Here is a 20164-nt window from a genome sequence, read left to right on the forward strand (position 1 = left end):
TCCACTAAAGCACTTTATGGCCACAGTGTCTCAGCCTTTATAAGAAAAAAAAATATTTAATTTCCGTGCCAATCCCTGAGTCTGAGTTTCCTCTCCCTGCTCTCATTTGTAAATTTGCCATAAGCCCCAACGCAGCACTGTCGGGGATCATTACACACGACAGCTGAGAAGTCTCAACCGCTGTTAGAGGGATTATTAGGGAGATAAATTAAAGCTTTTAAATACATTTGTAGAAGTAGAATGAGACTTAGTACAAACCTGCATCAACAGTCACCTGATAAAACCACATTTAAATGAACTAGATCCGGATTTGGATTGGATCGGAACCAAATTGCACCCACTCATAGATAAGAGTCCCCTAAATACCTTATTCATTAAGATCCGTGAATTATTCCCTGAGAAGTCAAGTTAAAAAAATGCTTTATCTCCGATGTTAAAGAAAGTGAAAACAAGATTTCCTAGATCTGCCTCCTGACCTGGATCTGAATAAAAAAGTAATGGGTTCTAGTTTGGGTCATGCCACACCCCTCCAAAAAAACTAATGGAAATTGATTGAGTAGTTTTTGCAAAAAACCTGCTGACAAACAAACGCAGATAAAAACATAAACTTAAAAACTTAACAGTCACGTAAATTTCAGTTTGTTTTTGAAGCCTAATTATTCATCTACAAGTTTAAATTAATATTATTATTTTGGCATTCCGTAGGTATATTGCTGCATTTGTTTTGTGCAAATTATAATTAAATTGCATGATTTTAAAAAGCGAACAGCCTCATAGGAAACTGCTAAAACAGCCTCTGCCCCTAAATTATTATATCGCATTAATATTTGTTATATTAATGAATTGTTCCACTGAAAGAAATCAACACGCAAATCAATAAAACTAATTGGAAAATCAAAGAACAGGAACCACCTTTATTTTCATTCTGCACTTACTTGACTCCAGCGGAGAAGCTGATGACAGGGAAGAAGAGACTGTCCACGTTGAAGTTTTCAAACATGCCCTGAACTGGGAAGCCATTGATACGGAAAGAGATACTGGGGACGCTCAGGTCCAGACAGCAGCTGACCACATCGTCCGCAGCGAGGGTGTGTGCAGTGGGCGACGCCACCTGGCGAGCAACGGTACCTGCACAGCAGAGCAGAGACATGTAACGAGGCGTTGAGCATCATGGGTAATAATACAGGAAGTCCGTCAGGGGGAGTCATCTCACCCGACCACAGATGCAGTCCATCGTAGCCGTAAGAGCAGAGGTCGTCTCCCACGCCGTTACCCCCCCAGCCCTCTCCTCCTCCGGGGTACGGGCTGTAGCCCTCCGTCATAGCCCAGCCCACACGCAGGTGTGTGGCCTGAGCCGTGACAAAAGGTTCCACGTAGTCCACCATCATCTCAAAGTACCACTTCTTAAACTGCGTGGATCCCTCGCAGGTTCCCAGGAAGATGTTGGGCCTCACGCTAAGGACAGAAAAGACAAGAGGTCAAAATGTCCTGAGCACACGAGAGACAGAGGGATTGATGACTTGGCAAAAAGACAAATGCCAGCCACTGGTTTGCAGTTTGATTACCTGGTGACATAGTTCACGATGGCGGTCTGCAGCAGCAGCTCCCGACCCGGGAGCAGGTTCTCAGTGATGAGGTTCTGGTTGGACCTCACAGCGACACCGTTACACACACAGAGAGAGCGCAAGACATCCAGGACCTAGAGACAAGACGCAGACAGACACTGCTGTCATCTTTATGTTCAGATGTGGCAGAGCAGAGCCGACAACTCACACTTTAATTCAAGGGCTACAACCGCTAATGGAAATTAGCAAACGAGCCAAATGGAGGGAATTGATTTGCTGCCAGTTGATGTTCCTTCCCACCCTTTTCCTGCCAACGAGGGGAGACAAACCTTGTGGTTCCTTCCGTGCTTGTCCAGGAGGGAGATGATAGATTTGATGTGGTTCTCCTGGATGATGTTCAGAACCTCAGGGCTTTCAATCAGCACACAGTACAGCACCTCCAGAATACCTGAGTGCAATGAGACGAGGAACGTGACAAATTGACATTCACATGAAAGGTTATGCCTGAGTAGTGTAAAATTAAAGAAATCTGTTCTTTAGCTTATTTATTGGCAGATCTGTGCCTCACTGAGTTTAAGCTTGATCTAAAATCTATAATTGATCAATTCTAAATCTAATCTGTAATCGTAATCTGTGGCTGGAGGATGCATCAGTGACGGAGTCAGAAACATCTGGTACCAGAGGAGGCCTCCAGACGGTCCAGCTTGCTGACCAGCCAGTCCAGGTTGTCACAGAACAACGCGCAGTTAGAGCGGTTTCCCCTGATTAAAGAAGCTGTTTAGTGGAGACAAAATAAGAGTGAAACAACATTTATTTATTCAGTAAAGACAGTATTTTAAATTGTATTTATTGTATTGTGAGAGACTATAGTGAGTATTCTACCCAGAAGCTCATAGAGGAGGTTGACAATGTCCTTCCAGGACTCTGCAGCTTCCTCCCCGGCAAATTCAGAGAAGTGAGCAGCGGTGTTGTACACATTCAGGCGGTCGATGCACTCCAGCACGATGGTGATCATTCCCTGAGAAGGAAAAACAGGGACACAGGTAAAGGTTATTATTTCGTTCATATTAAGAGTTGAGGTTAGACATGTACTTGTGATGGTTGGGGTTAAAAACTTGGCTTCAAGAGAGAAGGTTCGGTTTAGTGTGTGTCCAGTGTCAAAAGTTAAAATTCCCCTTTGCAAAGTAAATATCTTCTGGTTCAAGGAACACGTCACTAGTTATGGAAAGTCTGATGATGTGTGGGGCAGATCACCTCCTCTTGGAAGAGGTTCTGACGGTTGCGGAGGGAGCGGAGCTTGGTCTGTTTCTCCTCGTGCTCGAGCTCCTCCTCGGGCGGGCGAAAGTAGAAGATGAGATCCTGAAGTGAGAGGATGACGCCCTCCAGAGGGAGCGACACAGCCCCGGGAGATTTGCTCTTCCCGCTCAGAGAGTCCAATCCCCTGGAAGACCAAGATCAAAATATGAGCATATTGAATATGACAGGCAATTTTCGGCTCACGCCCTGTCAACGAGACAGATTTCTTTCTCACTTCTACAAATTTGAAAATATACTCACTTGATGAACTGCCTGAAGAGACCTGCCGTGCTGTAAATCATTCGAGCAGCCTGAGACTCCTCAGTCTGTGAGCGGGACACAGTCAGGGCGTCGTCCATGTGACCCTCCTGGTGCAGAATGACCTGGAGACACAGACAACATCATTATATCACAGATGATATCCCCCAGTTCTCTCTGTCCTGCAAGCCCAGTGCCTGGTGACTGTGTTTATCTATCCTCCATAAGTTTTAAGAGTCTGGAAGTGACTAAAACTTACTGCTTCATTACGACAGCATCTTTCCTGTTTTTCATACCTTTCTCTTCATCATTCCCAGACGAGCAGCTTTGGCATCTAGAGCTGCGTATGTGAGCCACAGGGCTGTGGACACATGCTGGACGAAGCACATGGACTCTCCATACTTGATCTCTGGAATGCCCATCCCCTCAACATCACGCTTCTGAGCCACCTCCACCTTCTCCTGCTCACGGGGAACCCGGAGGAAAGAAGAGGGTGGGAGGAAATCGTAAAGGGTTTAACGAGAGACGAAGACAGGCAGGATCACATGAAGCGAGGCCAGAGAAAGTGAATCTGTTCATTCTGACCTTCGTGGCCCGGAAGCAGAAAGCGGCGAGTTTGGTGTTGGCCTTCTCTGGGTCGACCACCAACAGGCCCTTCTCTTCATCCAGACACAGGTACCGGCCTGTGGTGATGTGGCGAATACGGAAAGACTGCCCCCATTTCATGTGGCCACCGCTCCAGCTGCAGGCAGAAAGAAGATAGAAACACACAATTAAAAGAACTACGACATAACTATAACGATGATAAAGAAGGTAAATTCAATCACCTGATTCTCAGAGGCTCCAACCTCCACAGGGATCGAGCCTGACTGCACACAGCACCACCTTCATAGTGAGCCATCCTGAGGTGGAGGCGAGCAGACACACACGTGATGTAATAACAGATTAACACGATATTTTATTTCTTCTTCATGCATATCTTGATTATCGTTTAAGTTTTACCTGCGCTTCTCCTCTCCTTCCTCTGGGGTAGAGATGGCGAGACACTCGTCCATGTGTCCATGGAAGAGCCTCAAAACGTGGCCTCCCGTCAGAAACCCTGCGAATAAACACACCACAGTGATTTGTGTGTGTAGTGTTTAATCACCCACTGAATATGTGTATGTGTTTGTACGTGTGTTTCCAGAATTAGATGATAGCTGCAGAGGAAAAACACGTGGAACAGGTTTGTACCTTCAGCGAGTTCACACCCTGAACTGACTGGATTCATGTTCCACAGAGTCTGCATGAACGAGGCGTCCACCATCAGATCTCCGCTGGCGTACGACAGGTGCTGAGAACAGGGAGGAGAAAACGATGGGACCACTTTTAACCTGGCAGAGTTTATATCGCGTTTAAATCCTTGAGATTTAAAGGAGTCTTACCAGGTATCTCTCAGAGGACACGCTGACGAGGATGAGGTCATCACCCACCCTGACCTTCTCACCTTCTGACCTTTGCTTGGACGCTGGATGAATGGTCCACCAACAGGCCTCCCCTGCAAGAACAACAGGAACCACCACTTGCAACTGAAATCTGTGTGTCTATAACATTTAGAAAAGGAATCTCTCAGTTTGTCTGTACCAGTGGAATCTTCTTGTAAGCCCACGTCGAAGGCCAGCTTGTCTGTGAGGGAGCGAGATGTCGTCAAACAGCTCAGGTACTGGAGAGAAGGGTTCACAATCAGGACGGGACCACAACATGGAGTTGTATCTTTTTAACGACAGTAGACAAACTGGTGATGGACGGTCTTACCATGCTTGAGTGGTGGTGTCTCAGAAGGATGGCATGACCGTACAGTAAAGTACGATGACCTCCACCTTGGGACGACTGGAGAGGGAGAAGATGGAAAAGACTTCAAATATAGAGCTCACACCAACTTCTGCTGAAATATCGATCATGTTAACGATGATAAAATGAAAAACAACACTGAACAATGACGTTTTTCCCCCAAAACATAATTAGAAACAAAAAAACAGAAGAATAAAACTGAAAAAACCCAACATTAACAAAGCTGGAATGAGATACTGAGATTGGAATCCAGTAACCGCGTATTCACAAAGTCACAGAAAGTCAAACGAATGAAACCAATCCTACCTTTTCTCAACATCCAGCAAGGAAGCAACAAGAAAAACACAATTATTGTGGCAGTCGTGGACGGATCAGCTAAAACCACTGTTTAGTTCGGCCAGCTGGAAGATAACGCTCAGCTGCTATGTCGAGTTAAGTGCCCATAATCCACTGGGATGAGTCAGGGGCAGGTATGTCAAGTGGCAGCACTATACCATTAACCCTGGTCCACATTAGCACCAGGCTCAGTTTGGACAGGTGGTGATGGAGTGTGTGTGTGTGTGTGTGTGTGTGTGTGTGTGTGTGTGTGTGTGTGTGTGTGTGTGTGTGTGTGTGTGTGTGCGTGTGTGTGTGTGTGTGTGTGTGTGTGTGTGTGTGTGTGTGTGTGTGTGTGTGTGTGTGTGTGTGCGACAGGGTTCGAAAACAAGTTTAAATGGTTGTTTGAGGGTTAAGACTTTGTTTTTAAGGGTTCATGTTTGGGTACCGAATCTTTCCTAAAGACAGGTCTCCACAAAAATAAGTGTGTCTGTTTGTGTTAGCGTGTGTGTGTGTTTTAAGTGGGCACACAGGCCTGTCCAGAGCTCTGGGGGTGTCCAGTTTCCCTATCCACCTAACAGAGGTGGGGGGGGGGGGGGCTGCGCTGGGCTGCATGCCATGCTATTCTCATCCTCCTGCTCCCCATTAAAAAAGATCTGGCTCCTCCATATCTTCAAACTCCTGGAACTCCCCAAACTACCACTGCTACAATAATGTGCCTGATAAAAAGCTGCAGCTACAGAGACTTGTAGTAAAAATATAATCTATGATATTATCTTGGTTTTAACAACAAGGTGCTTAAATGTCACTTGTAGACTGTTGAACAAACTCAACTGGACAGAAACCACTTCACCCAGTGTTTCAAGAAACACAAACAATTGGAAAACCCCTCGTGGAACATAGGTTCTAAGAAACTTAAGACGAACATAACGACTTCACGAATGAGCTGAAACAAAAGGAACAACATAAAGCAAGGCAGCGTCAAATATGTGTGATGAGGACGAATGTGCCGGTGATGTCTCTGCATGGAATGTAAACGCATTGACACCTGAGTTAGGTTGGATGTTCTACGGTAATTCAATCATGACAGATAAAGCTCTAGAAAAAAGTACATAAGTTTATAAAATCCTCGTCACTAAAACAATGGATTCATCTTTAAAATCTGCAGATTCAGCCAATTTTGTATTCAGTTTCATTAAGTTTACAATAAGGTTTTAGGTAAATATGAAACATCTAAGATTAAAGGACAAATATTATGATACTGGATTTGTCTACTTCCGTTCCTGGTGTGAATACCAGCAGGCGTAGAGAGTAAACGCCACCTCGGGGGGGGGGGGGGGGGTGAGGACTACACAGATATGAATCTGAACATGAGAACGACACAGCACTATTTCACTGAATAGGACATCCAGAGGGCAGCAGGACAGGAACGAGGACAGTTGCCAGGTTGGTCGGGACACGAGTTACAGGGAATAAAGACGTGGGAACAGACATACCCATTGGTCCAAATCGACTGTCTGCTTGGAAGCAAGCAAGAAGGAAAGGGGAGGGGGGGTCGTCAAATAGAAAGTAAAATAAAGAAATCATAATGAAATAAAAGCAATGAGTCAATCTGTGGTGTTCTCACTGTTGGGACCAGATCGATATTATATACTGATGATGTCACAAATCCAGCAGTGATTGCAGCCTGATGTTCTTATGAATTATAAATATGCGATATTAAGTCCATGGCCAAAATAATGTATATGTATTAATTCGAAGAAGATATTCACAAGTCCCAATTCTCTATTTACTTTAGAATGTGTGTAAAAAAAAAAACACGTACATGTAATTGATATTAGCATAATATCATATTTAAATATGATAAATACATTTAAATTTAATGCATTTTTCAAGATGAAGAATATTTCTGAATAAAAATAGCAATTTTAAATGGATATTATAATGAAGGAATAGAAATGTGTTACCTATGAGCTGAATAGTGGGAGAACGCAAATCAAAATTTAAAAAATAAAAATCACCTAATAAGCTTGAGGGGGAAAAAGCCTCTAAAACAATATATCTTGAAAAGTTAAATCTCATTAAAGAGTTAATCAGAGGGGTTTGTTTCCAAAAGAGTGAAAAGCTGAGGAGAGGACGTAAAGAATAAATTGAAGAATAGATTGAAACATACAATAATTCCTTTCGATAACAAATACCAAGAAATACTAAACAAAATCTAAACTGTCAGCCTCAGCAAAATCTGATTCTATAATCTGAAAATTTACATCTGCAATCCCAACTGAAATTGATCCAGTGGCAGTGGCAGCGGATCAGAGCAGGAAACATTGTAAAAAACAACACATAACTTTGTTAATCAGTCAGAAAATCATCTCTTTACCAAATGTAATGTTTCTATCATTTACTATTCATAAGACATCGTCCTCTAAAGGGACTAAAGTGACCTCTAACTTAATCCTCCATCACTTTTCCATTGCTTCCTCCATCTATCTGGTTTCCTTTGCCTGTGTCTGACTCCTACCTCAGTCATGTCCACCGTGTTGGCCAGCATCTCCTGCAGAGCCCGCACCGACAGGGACTGCTCCAGGATGAAGGTGCATATGGCCAGGTCCGGGGGCACCTTCTGCAAACATGCACACAGCACGCAGGGGTAAAGTAAGGTCACTCAAAATAAGATGACGTACGAAGCAAAACAGACGGGAGGACGGGGGGACCGGCATCCTACCTGAGCATTGGACGTGGTTTCCAGGAAGCAGAGACGGTTCCCGAAGCCCTCGCAGGACAGACATAGTTTGATCTGCTGCTCCTTCAGGAGGGAGGCGGTGCACTGCAGAACAACCTGGTCATCCTGCACACAACACAAAACCACAGAGTTAACAGCTATTTGTTCACTGGACTTTCACTTTCACTTTGTTTCAGGCTCACGCGAGCAACTTAGGCTTCAAACCTCACAATTCCGTCCCTGAGATCATGTTTCTTTCTGCAGGTTGACCCTGTTATTCCTGCTTTTTCATAAGGTTTAAAAATAAAACTTGCTTGACTTGACATTTGATGCTTTGTTATGTACAAAACTGAGCTTTCATTGGCTAAACTGACGTAGTTTGTGAGAGCAAAAGAAGAAAACCTGGACAATAGCTATGATTTTATATGTTATATATCTATTTGCATGGCTGCTGACAGGTCACAGCATTTTCTACATTTTCTAAACTATTGAAATATGGCTTTCAATAGTTTCTATACTGTTTGAACATCAATTAGCAAACTCTCAGGATTATTGAGGAATAATGACGACAGCCTTCTAACTGTTGTTTACGACTAAATGAATGAAAACCGATGGCTGCCTGCACAGTGTTCTGAAATTAATAATAATGATAATTTTATTTCAATGGCGCCTTTCGAAAAATCCAAGGACATCATACAATCCATACAAATTGCTTTTTTATCCCTAAATTAAACCAAGCAAGCAATTTGTATTTGCACATGTTACTTAATGTGTTTATTGTGTGTGTTTTGTGTTGAGGCAGCGACTCCCTGTCTCCAAAACAAGGGAGACAAATAACCTTGAACCTTGTAAACGTGAGAATACTTAAAATTTAAGCAATGTAATAATCTGAATAATAGACATAGACACCTGATAATACGGCAAAACCACAAATAGTCTTTTAAATGGAGAGTTAAAAAGGCCGCAAACAGTCACAACAGACACATCACAAGTCCCTTTCCCCAGCAGAATGCTAACAGACTGTAATTTGCTGCTCCTCATCAATGCCCGGACCCTCCAGAGACCAGTGTAAATACAGCAATAAACACCCCCCCCCCCCCCCCCCCTGTGAAACCCACACCTGACACTCTACATTCTCAGCTGTTCCTTCTTCTCCGTCATTATCCAACTGAATCCGTCACTTAACCTGCCGGATATTCCTCTGCACAGTTTTCTCCCCTTCTTTGTGAATCGGTCCGTCTTGACCCGCTCGCTATCCCCCCCCCCCCCCCCCGGTGATTCTGTGGGACCGGCGTGTCGGGACTTTGGTGTTTAAGATAATAGGCAGAAACTCGAAACTCAGCCCGAGGGCAGCGCAGGGGTTTCCATGTCTACGTTTATGGCACAGAGCAGGGAAATGGAAAGTGGTGCAGAGCGGTGACCTCGTAACATGTCCTCCCCTCTTAAACCCAGAGGCCTCTAATGTTTCCTTGGTTGAAGTGCGTCCTCCCTTCTCTTCCTTCGGCAGAGCTATCATCTGTCTCTCCTCAGCCTAGAAACGTCTCCTCTGTCCTGTCCTCACGCTCCCTGCTTTACCCTCCAGAAAGTGGAGCAACGTGCCCTCTCTCCTCCTCTGCACACACCAGCCGCCCCACTCACTCTGCAGCTGAGACCCGCAGGTGGACCAGGGAAATATGACTTTCAGGAAAAAGACGTGAATCTCAGAGGCTTCACGAAATAGAAAATCTCAATTTAAATGTTAAAACAAACGCTCCCTGGAGACAAACAACGCCTTCCACTCACACCACGTCACAGCTGAGCTTCAAACCAACAACTAAATGCACTAATATGACTCAGATCTTTGTCGATCAAGGTGAGCTTGAGATTAAAAACGTTTCTAAATCCCTGCATCACTGCAGAGAGGTCACACATTCGTAGAAAACGTTGAGATGGGCTCTGTTGTGGGGACAGTGCTGCAGTCCCCATTAAGGAGAGAAGACCGAGCTGGTGTCTAAAAGCAGACGAGTGAAGTAACCCAGTGACTCATTGCTACGAGACAAGATGTGCGATCGGATGACAGCCATAGACGATAAATGCCCGAGCGCAATACGGCAGTCAGAGCCTTTTCGTATAACGGTGTAACAGCCACAGTTACACACAGAGAGGACTCACTCTGCTTCATTCACCTCTACAGGCAAAGACACAGAGGACGACTGAGACGATTAAAGAGACGTCTCAAATCTCGGTTATTATCTTATCAACTTTTTAAAAAAGTGTCAAATGTAACACGATTTACTTAAATACAGAGGATGAACCGCATAGAACTTCTTTTATTATCTATATCAACAAATAAATAAATCTTGCAGTTGCTTAAATGGCTGTAAACGTGCGCTTCCAGCAGGAAACATTGCCAAACTGTTGTTCTGGCTAAACGCCGCACTACCGGGAATCATTTCTTCTTCACGGCTCTAAGAACAGTATGTGGCAGTACAGTGCAACTTCTGTTTTGAATAAAGAAATCTGCCGTTTTTATCTGGGTGAAAGTAAAGATGAGGTATCGGATCGGTTCATGTGGATTTGTGTGCTTTCCCGATGCCCGACCTGGAATTTTCAGGCCATCTCTAATTATTATCTTATTATTATTATTGTTGTTGTTATAATAGGGAGTTCATATTCAGTCATCTAGATTTCGGTGAGCTGTGAAACTATTTTCTAATAATTTGTGGTAAACCATGAATGTGGTAAAATATAGGTCGATTCAAGCGGTCGACACACAAAAATATTGTCTATTTATAAGTGATTCTGGTGAAGTTATCTGGTATTTTCACTCTGCAGCTGGGAACCTGCCAAAGTGGCCGGTGGAGCAGACAAACACACGAGCCTCGGCCAACACAACCGACACATGGTCGGAGCAGACAACTCCTTCCTGAATGTTGGGGCACTCAGACTTTTAATAGTTCTCTGAGAAGTAAATTAGCAGCTACAGAGCCGTGTTCTTCCCACAGTCACACTGTGTGAATCACTTCCAATTTCACCATGTGAGAAGCTGACTTTATAGACCCCGCAAACCCCGGGGCTTAGCTCATCCTTGTATTAATAGAGACAGCTTTCAGGATTTGAAGCCCGTGCAACCGACGCTTCATTGTGAGCCAAGCACAACGCAGGCCTGATTATTCGTTAATCCTCACATGAGCGTGTTTGACGGAGCAAAGACAGGTAGGCGGCTCTGAGCGAGAGCCACGAGGTGCCGGGTATCACCAACCTCACCATAAGGTTACTCCTCGGCTAAGATGTGTGGATGAAACTCATTTGATGCCCCATCAACTTGGCGGGTGTAGCGTTACAGACAAACCCTGTTTGGACCTGGCGGCTGAAGCATCTGGGCAATGTGGATGCTCGGGGTCAGAGGGGGAGACAATTGGACATCAACCGACAGACAGACACACAAACAAACACACTGTTGTGTGTGTGCAGATGGAGGCGTGTAACGCAGCGGAGATTTACAGCAAGAGGCCCAGATAGCGCCTGAAAGCAGACACCTTTGTATATTCTCCAGGGCCGTCTCGTGGTGCACTTGCAGACAGAGGGAAGCCAGGGTTCCCCCGACAAGCGGGCACGGTGCCCGCCCGACGCAGGGAGCAAACAAGATAACAGGTGGAGGACGGTGAGAGACACAGATTGCTGCTCCCCTTGATCCTGCCATGCTGAGGAGGACAACACCAGGGTGTGACTCTACAGGCATGTTACAGTGACGCTCATGTTTGTGTTTATTTCCTCAAATTCAGTGAGACGAGCTATCATGGATGGGACATTTTTAAATATAGTTATTTACTCCACTTGTTCAGCTTGCTCAGGAGTTTTTGGGGCTTTATCATCTGTTGGCCTCTGATGCAAAGTTATTTTTATAACTTGACCTTCAACTGCGTGTTGCTAGAAAACTAGATTTTTTTTTTAAACATATCAAACCCTATAAAGCTTTTCCCTTCAACACCGTAATAAAAACACAAACAAACATGAAACGTCATTTCTTCATTTCTTCATTATCTGTCTCCGACAAGGAGTTCAAGTTTTCATCTGGATTTATTTGTTAGATTTCCTTGAAACTTGGATCCGGATCAGGGGAAAAGATCCAGGAATTTTTTACAGGGTGATTTTTGATGTTTTCACTGATGTATCTGTATATTTTAAACAATCTGACACATTCAGGTGATTTCTCTGAGTGAATGAAAGGGGACTGGGCAGGTATGAGCTCTGCTGAGCGACATTCTTGTCATTATTTTTACTTCATTACTTTTCTAATATGTCGATCTCCTCGCTGGTTTATTATTTCAGCCTTTAATGCCGAACTCTCAGATTGCGAAGTGACAAAGTGCCGATGAAAACCTGCCCGGTAATCAAATCCCATATCAAATGAATAACATCCATTATTTCTGGACAGTTCCAGATTTCAAAGTGCTGCTGATGCAGGCCACCCGCGGGCATTGATTATATTTCTGCAGACATAAAAAATAGTGAGGGACAGCACATTGCACAGTGAGTGGGTGGAGGAGAGGAGCAGTTCAATAGGGTGGAGGGGAGGGCGGTGATGGGGTTTCCCTGTGAAACCCAGCAGAGACGGTACAGGTGCACGATCAGCATTCACGACCACACGCCGCAGTCTGGAGGACGGGGCTGTGGCACTGAATCTTATCACATCGTTCACTCTCAATCACGTCTTCGCCAAAACGCCTCGAAGAATAACACCTGTGAATCTCTTCTTCTTCTCTCCCTGAACATTCTCTTCAAGCTTAATGAAGATTTTTAAGATTAGACCCTTTACAGAATATCCATCTGTCACTCAACAGTGTAGATTCAGGGGTCCGTGGGTCCGTGTTACCTGAGGATATGACACCAATCACTGTGAGTGTAAATATAAAAGGGTCCGGCTCAGAGTTTATAGGTTACATACGGTGCAGAGGCCTACACAGCAGAACTCACTTATCACCTCTAAAATAGACAAACCATCTCCTCGCCACATGTGTCAACAGATACAGATTTAACACAGCGGAGTTCTGCAGGTGATCGCTGATGTTATTTCAGGAGACTGAGAAAAACAAGTTCGACTCTGCTGGACACTAAAGTGAAAACAGTGACGGTTAAAAGGGACCAATGTTTTTAATATCGATATATATATGAGCCTTTCACAGATATATAGGTAGAACTGTTCTATATTACAGAATAAACTATGAATATAAGATGTGCGCATTTATCTTTACATTTGATGGTTAATAAATTTGGTTGAATTTGTGTTTCAGCTTGGTATCATTTATACATTTATAATAAAAGTATTGTAATGAGTTTTAATTGCATTAATAAAGTGTAAATTCAATCAATCTGAAACTTACAACAAGGAAATGTTGTTGTTTATTTCTCTCAAAGTCTTAAAGTCCACTGAGCAACTTGTAAATGTCTAGTGTGCACTTCAGTTAAAGGAACACATGATCACTGTTTCATTCATAGTGAGATAAACCTACAGTCCATTTAATCTCCTCGTACCTTTAAAATAACACATTAAAGTGATAGTGATACGCTCTTTTAAACTACTTTAGCAAAGAGGGTGATTGTCCCTTGTACAGTTGAAGGTCTTCTGCACACTTTAAGTTACCATCTACCAGTGGATGTTAGCAGGTGTTAGCGACCACCAGCAGGATGTGAGGGACAGAACCTCAGCTGTGCACCTTAGTGGCATCAAGTGTTTTGGCCTTGAGGCTGAACTTGAGAGAACGCTGAGGCTAAAGGTGAATCTGACCGGCTACTGGCTAATCACACGTCATTACCTCTAAGCCTTTTAAACCAAACACTGAATATCCCTTGTATGTTCTATCTGCACTAATTAATGCCTCCAACCAGTGGATGTTAGTGGCCACCAGTGGATGTTAGGGACATATCTTCAGCTGTGTATCTTAGAGTCATCAGGTGTTTCGGCCTTTTAATCACAAGACACCCTCGTCTAAGGCCGGCCCATCACAGGTCGATCAGATGTGTGGATGTTGCAATGAAACTATATATATCTATAAAAGTTATTAGTCTCTTGGGGCTGAAAAGCTTTTTGTGCAGCAGCCACTTGCTGCTGATCGTGTTTCAGCTGCACACAGAAGAGAAAAGGGTCGACAACATTCAGAGCTGCGTCCTTTCCACCCACTGCTGTCACTTTATCATCCTTACTTTCATTCCAAACCACTTCCTTTTGATTCTGGTCCATTTTTCCTCTTATCATTTCATTGCCTTCCTCTTTCCTCTCCCTCTCCCTCCAGCACCCTGCTCCGGGCCTTCCCCCTCCGCTCCTCTCCTATTTTGGGTGGCTGCACCTGTCACTATCACATTCCCTCCTTCTGCTGACCAGCAGATAGTTGGAGAGGGAGCCAGCAGAGACTCTCGTTCACAGGGGAGAAACCCAGTGGGCACAGGAAAACCAGCTTCAGCTTCCGAAGAGCCAAAGGACGAAAAGTGAACTCAACCAATCACAATATTTTAATCCTCAATCAATCGGAAGTCTTTTAAAGTTCAGAGGTTTCTAAAACACAGGTTGATGAGAGAGAAAATTCACTAGATGAATGAATGTTTCCATATTTCCCGAGTTTCATTCACCATTAAGCTTCCAGGCACTCTAGACTTAAGCAGCAGTTGAATTACATTGACACGTGGTGTTTAGACACCCTGAACGCAGCCTTCGCTCCATTACGGCTCAGTTGAACTGCCTCAAACTACCAGACATCAAACATTGAACGGCCTCGGCCCTGTGAAAGAGTCGAAGTCTGGCAGACGGCAGCGATTCCCCCGAAAACGCTGTTATTAATAAATTATTTCAGCTGGACTCAAGCCAAAATCCATTCCTGTCTATTTGCCTAAAGAGTCAGCAAATTACCTTTCTGAGCAGCGGACCTGCGTAAAACAGTTTATTATACAAAAATGTAATAAAAGAGTGAGTTAAGCACAGAGAGATTCATCGTGAGAGACAAGACTCATCCTGTGGTCCAACTGAAAGTGAAATATGAAACAACCGGGCGCCCACTGTCGTCGTCTAAACTTTCCAACCAAGAAAGTGTCAAGACACTAAACTAAAAAAAACCTAGAGTCTCTGTGGATGTTCTCAAAGCATGATAAGTTCATTTCTATAGTTTTATTTAAACTTTCCCTCAAACTTCCCTCAAGAGCATCACGCCAAAATATTCCTCATTATTTAACTCACCGTGCACAACATTTTCCTTTCTGACTAAAATCCGGCTGCGCGCACACACACACACACACACACACACACACACACACACACACACACACACACACACACACACACACACACACACACACACACACACACACACTGCAGGATTTTGGCTTCTTGAAACAATCAGTGGGAAATAATGAGATAAACATCGAGCTTCTGGACGTTTGGCTGCAGAAAACTTCAGCTTGTGAAGGGCTTTAAATCACTATTAGTGAAAAATTGATTTCCATTCATTTCCACAAAGTAGGAAAATTGATTAGTAGTAGACTTAATTATTGGGTGTTACTAGAAACTTGCTTTACTGTTATATTTCACATTATATCGCAATGACCAGCATTTTTTGGGGGTCGATGCAAATATCAATACTTTCAATACTTCTGATACTAATATATATGTCAAAATATATAATTAAATTAAATTGACAATGATTCTTCAGATGTCATTATGAAACCCTCATGACAAAGAAATACAATTGAGGTTTGATATTTTACAGTTTTAAACATAAACTTTATTATAAATAACGATAAATAAGATTTAAACACAAATAAAACCAAATATATAGAAACTGAATGAGTTTTCTTTACTTTAATTCAAACAGAAATGGTAATTATAACATGACAGTGACACAAATTAATGTGGATCTGATCAATAAACCATTTCACTACATGAGTAGAAACCAATGTCAAAATAATTTGAAATCTCTAAAACCTGTTTTACATGTATTTGGAAATTATGAGCAAAAATCTTAAGTAGCCAGAATGTTTATAAGTTGTTCCTCTGGGATTTATACAGGGATAAACACTGCACTTACAGATCAATGCAGTGTGTTTTTAATTTGTGTATCACATGACCTGGTCGTTTGTGAGACGGTGAAAAGACACTTTATGAGTTTGACTTATTTTAAACTTTCCCTTTTAACGTCCACCTCACTGGGTCGACTCTGGACTGTGGAGCCGGCATGCACAAAAGATCCCTGGATGCTTGAAAGGTGACAGAGCTAATCACTGCGCCTCTGCACGCAAGAAGGCATTCCACCATGCACACACACACACACACACACACACACACACACACACACACACACACACACACACACACACACACACACACACACACACACACACACACACACAAACACACGCACACACGCAGACGTTTACATAACAGTTGTGTCACTTTCCTTCTCCGTCTGTTTCTGTCTCGTGTCCGACAGAGCAGACAAGACCACCTGTTTATTGTGTAAACTGCTGTGACTGAAGCAGACAGACTAACAGGTGCTGTCTTGATGTGTGTGTTTGTGTGTGTGCGTGTGTTGTTGTTGTTGTCCGGCTGTGGATGTGTTCATCTCCTGGGCTCAGCACTTCTAAAGCCCTGCTCCACATGCACCTCCCTAATAATCGCCCATCAGCCGTGCCCGCCCAAGATCTGCTGCTACCGTGGCTCACCGATACACAACCTGTATAAGTGTGTGGGTGTGTGTGTGTGTGTGTGTGTGTGTGTGTGTGTGTAAAAGGCCGACACTAAACAACTGGGATGATAAACAGGGAGAGACTGTGACTGTGTGTGTCTCTGCACAAATAAACAGCAGGGTCGTCCCAACTGCTGAGATGGAAAATCAGCAACACAGACAGAGTTCACAGACAAAACCAAGAAGCAACGACAGACCAGAGAATCTGAACACGGTGTTCAATCAACCAGCAATCTGACATTAAATAAAAATTGTCCTATTTCTAAAACAAGCCTTCTGTTAATCAGATAAAGGGACATGAGATTTTGATAACTGAAATAGACCTGGCTATTACAGCCATGCTTTAAAAAGCACCGTCCAAAAGTCAATGGGGGGGGGGGGGGGGGATGTCCAATGAGGAATACCATAACAACCACAACATCCCCAATAAATCCTTTGTTTCATGTCACTCTCGTCTCTCCCTCTCTGCATGTATCATCTGTATCTGTAGAACAAAGGCAAAATGGCAAAAAAAAAAAGCTTTTTATTGTTGTCTTATCCTTTTATGAAGCACTAAATAAATGTTAATAAAATAAAATGTGATAACAAAAATAAAGATTCTTATTGTTTTCATTGCATTTCATATAGAACCCATTTAACAGTGAAATATAATCGTTGGAAAGTTGCCTTCAGCCTGATTTTAACTGGGACATCTAGTCGACCTTTTCACGTATAAATCAGAGCGTCCTGCAAAGAGATTTCTGACAAAACGCAAGATACAGTCTAGTCCACAAATGTCACATTTGACTGGGACAAAAATAAAAAACGACTTCTATTCACTCACACACACACACACACGTCCACACAGACACGCACACGCACACACACACACACACACACACACACACACATCCACACACACACACACACACACACACACACACACACACACACACACACACACACACACACACACACACACACACACACACCGAGTCTCCCAAAGGATGCTGGCAAGTAGGACACTGACTCCTCTGGTTTCTCCCTCCAGAGTGTGCACACTTATCGTGGCACACTAAAAAAAGAAACTGCTGTTATAGACTGGAACTCAAATACCCCTTCAAACTCCACACGCCCACGTGATTCACACTGCGAGCGCGGCATCGTGGAACAGTGACACGGCCGTTACCTTCACCGAAAAAACCGAATCATTGTGTTACCTAATGTGTGTTACCTTGTGTGTCTAGAGACCTTTGTGTTGTTTCTGAAGAGAGAAGGAAAGACCGCCGGCTATTGCAAGCTCAGCGAATCTCTTGACAGCAAACGTGGGAGCTGAAGTGCTTGCAGGGTATTTTTATTAGGCAGGAGGTTGAATACTAGTCACCTGTAGTTCAACGGAGGGCTAACACTTAGTTACGTTACAGCACAAGGCATCGCTGAAACCCCACGAGTGAGTGCAGACCGTACTGTACGACTGTTCCAGCCACGCAGTGATCACTCTGTTGTATGACTCACAGTGTAAGAGTAACACAATGAAACCTGGCAGGGCATTGCTGCTGCTGAGTAATCTGTGTGTAGCCTTTTGTGATGTGGAGATGATCACTGATGTGTAGACGTGTTTTAAAACACTTCACTTTTCTCTTTTAGTATCAAACACCCCTGAGGAAAAATGCACTAAGCTGTCATTTTGAATTGTCGAGCTCTACTACAGCAAAGAATATAAGTTGATCCTAAGTTAAACTCAACACAAAAGCAACACAACAAGAAGCCATTCTAGATCTCACTGGTAAACTCCTTACAAACAAATCTTCAACCAGATTCCCTCTATGCACTTTGCAGCTGGTTCGAATCCAGTGATAACTAACATCAATGTTTGCCATCCTAAACTGTGATGTGACGAAAAATGCATTTCTTCTAAACTCAAAAGCTCAATGTGTTGTAAAGTCTGTATTAACTTGTTGTGAGATAATGTGATGAAAGCTTCTCAGTGAAGTGAGGCTCTGAACCTGCAGGACAGGTTATGTAACAGTAAAAAGCTTCAACCAGTAGATATACACGACTGGGGCCGGCTGCCCCCAGTGGGTCCAGGTGAGGTAAGAGCTCCGCTGTGCACTCACTCCTGTATCACACCTCCATCCTCTGATATGAGCCAGAGAACCCCCCCCCCAGCTGAGAGAAACAGCTGAGTCACATGACGCCTTCCATCACGTGCCTCTAATTAAAAGGAGAAAAAACAATTTGGTGGAAGCTTTAATCCAAAGAGCCTTACAGCACCGCGAGCACTTACACTTTTAGCCCTGTGTGGGGGACTGAACCGCTGACCCCAACAGTGTTGGTGTCAGAGATAAACCCATTGAAGTACACGATATTAATAATTCACATAGAGCTGCAACGTTTCTCCTTTAGAAGTGTCGGTGCCTCACGCAGCCTCTTGAACCGGAGGACGAGCCCCGTGAAGGCATTCAAAGTGTTTATCCTCCAAGTTTCTCATGGAGACGAAGAAGAAAACGTTGTCTGTGGTTGTGTAATAGAAGCAGCAGCTGTGTTGGTCTGTTGTTGTCTCGTTATGAGCGAACACCACAAGCCTGAGAGGAATCCTGTCCATCAATGTAATCTGCTTTAAGCCGTCTGGGATCCTTTCTACTGTAACTTTAACTATACACAGACAATTAAACATGGCAGCAACAAGTGAACCATCGCTTGATGCTTCTCTCAGAGATAAATGAGCAGGGATGATATTCTTGTTTGAGGATGTTTCAACTTCTTTTCAAATAATCGTCAATTAAAACCGGAAAACCAGCAGATTTTCAATGAATTTCAACAATGTTTCTTTTGGTCTAAACTCACGAGTTGTTGTTAAAAGCCGACACAACTAGTAATTGTGTGTTTTAGTCAGTTTGTCTTCTAGTCAGCAGGATTACACAACAACTACTGGAAGGATTCAACCTGGTGGAAGGATGTGTTGTGGGTCAGAGAAGAACCTGTTACATGTTGGTGCGGATTTGGATCAGGAGGTGGATCCAGGAATATATTTTCACTTTCTTTAACATTACAAGACAGAGTGTTGTTGTTATTTTTACATTTTCACTGATTTCTCAGAGAATAATTTATTCATCTCGATGGAAATACTCAGCTATGCTAAGGGGGCTGATATGATGTTTGACATTTGGTGCAGATCCAGTGAATTTATATGTGTGGATTCATCCGGGGACTGTTGGACCTTGGTGGAGACCTTTGAAACATTGTGGATTAAATAAGGATAATAAAATTAGATTTAGTAATTTTCTCATGTACTGAAATCCTCTCTCTCTCTCTCTCTCCCTCTCTCTCTGCCTCTTTAGCTCATTTCAGGATCTCAGCTTCTTTAGGACGACGCCGGGGTCTCCTGCTGACTTGGAGTCTGTGAGGTGGACATCTCTGCACTTGGACTGTGTGCTGGCTTCTCCAAGGAAGACGTGCAGCCCTCGGCCAGCTGTCCCCTGCAGGAT

At 43.5% G+C, this 20164-nt stretch overlaps 1 protein-coding gene across 12 annotated transcripts in view; it reads right to left on the reverse strand.

Annotated features, from left to right (window-relative positions):
* The window catches only part of ryr1b (ryanodine receptor 1b (skeletal)), a 61734-nt gene that overhangs the window by 37764 nt on the left and 3806 nt on the right, over positions 1-20164 (reverse strand). For 9 of the 12 annotated variants that reach the window (XM_034603462.1, XM_034603454.1, XM_034603457.1 and 6 more), the window contains exons 2-20: positions 7990-8112; positions 7786-7887; positions 6761-6781; positions 4914-4988; positions 4743-4821; positions 4544-4656; positions 4353-4452; positions 4122-4218; positions 3947-4021; positions 3705-3861; positions 3416-3580; positions 3123-3244; positions 2820-3006; positions 2448-2583; positions 2244-2339; positions 1895-2013; positions 1566-1699; positions 1214-1455; positions 936-1128 (exon numbers count right to left, since the gene is read on the reverse strand). In XM_034603462.1, coding sequence (XP_034459353.1) covers positions 936-1128; positions 1214-1455; positions 1566-1699; positions 1895-2013; positions 2244-2339; positions 2448-2583; positions 2820-3006; positions 3123-3244; positions 3416-3580; positions 3705-3861; positions 3947-4021; positions 4122-4218; positions 4353-4452; positions 4544-4656; positions 4743-4821; positions 4914-4988; positions 6761-6781; positions 7786-7887; positions 7990-8112 — 2336 coding nt within the window. The remainder of the gene's footprint in view (positions 1-935; positions 1129-1213; positions 1456-1565; positions 1700-1894; positions 2014-2243; positions 2340-2447; positions 2584-2819; positions 3007-3122; positions 3245-3415; positions 3581-3704; positions 3862-3946; positions 4022-4121; positions 4219-4352; positions 4453-4543; positions 4657-4742; positions 4822-4913; positions 4989-6760; positions 6782-7785; positions 7888-7989; positions 8113-20164) is intronic. The other 3 variants (XM_034603461.1, XM_034603460.1, XM_034603459.1) reach the window with 1 other exon arrangement.

Source organism: Hippoglossus hippoglossus, chromosome 13 (genome assembly GCF_009819705.1).
Source record: "Hippoglossus hippoglossus isolate fHipHip1 chromosome 13, fHipHip1.pri, whole genome shotgun sequence".
Lineage (NCBI taxonomy): Eukaryota > Metazoa > Chordata > Actinopteri > Pleuronectiformes > Pleuronectidae > Hippoglossus > Hippoglossus hippoglossus.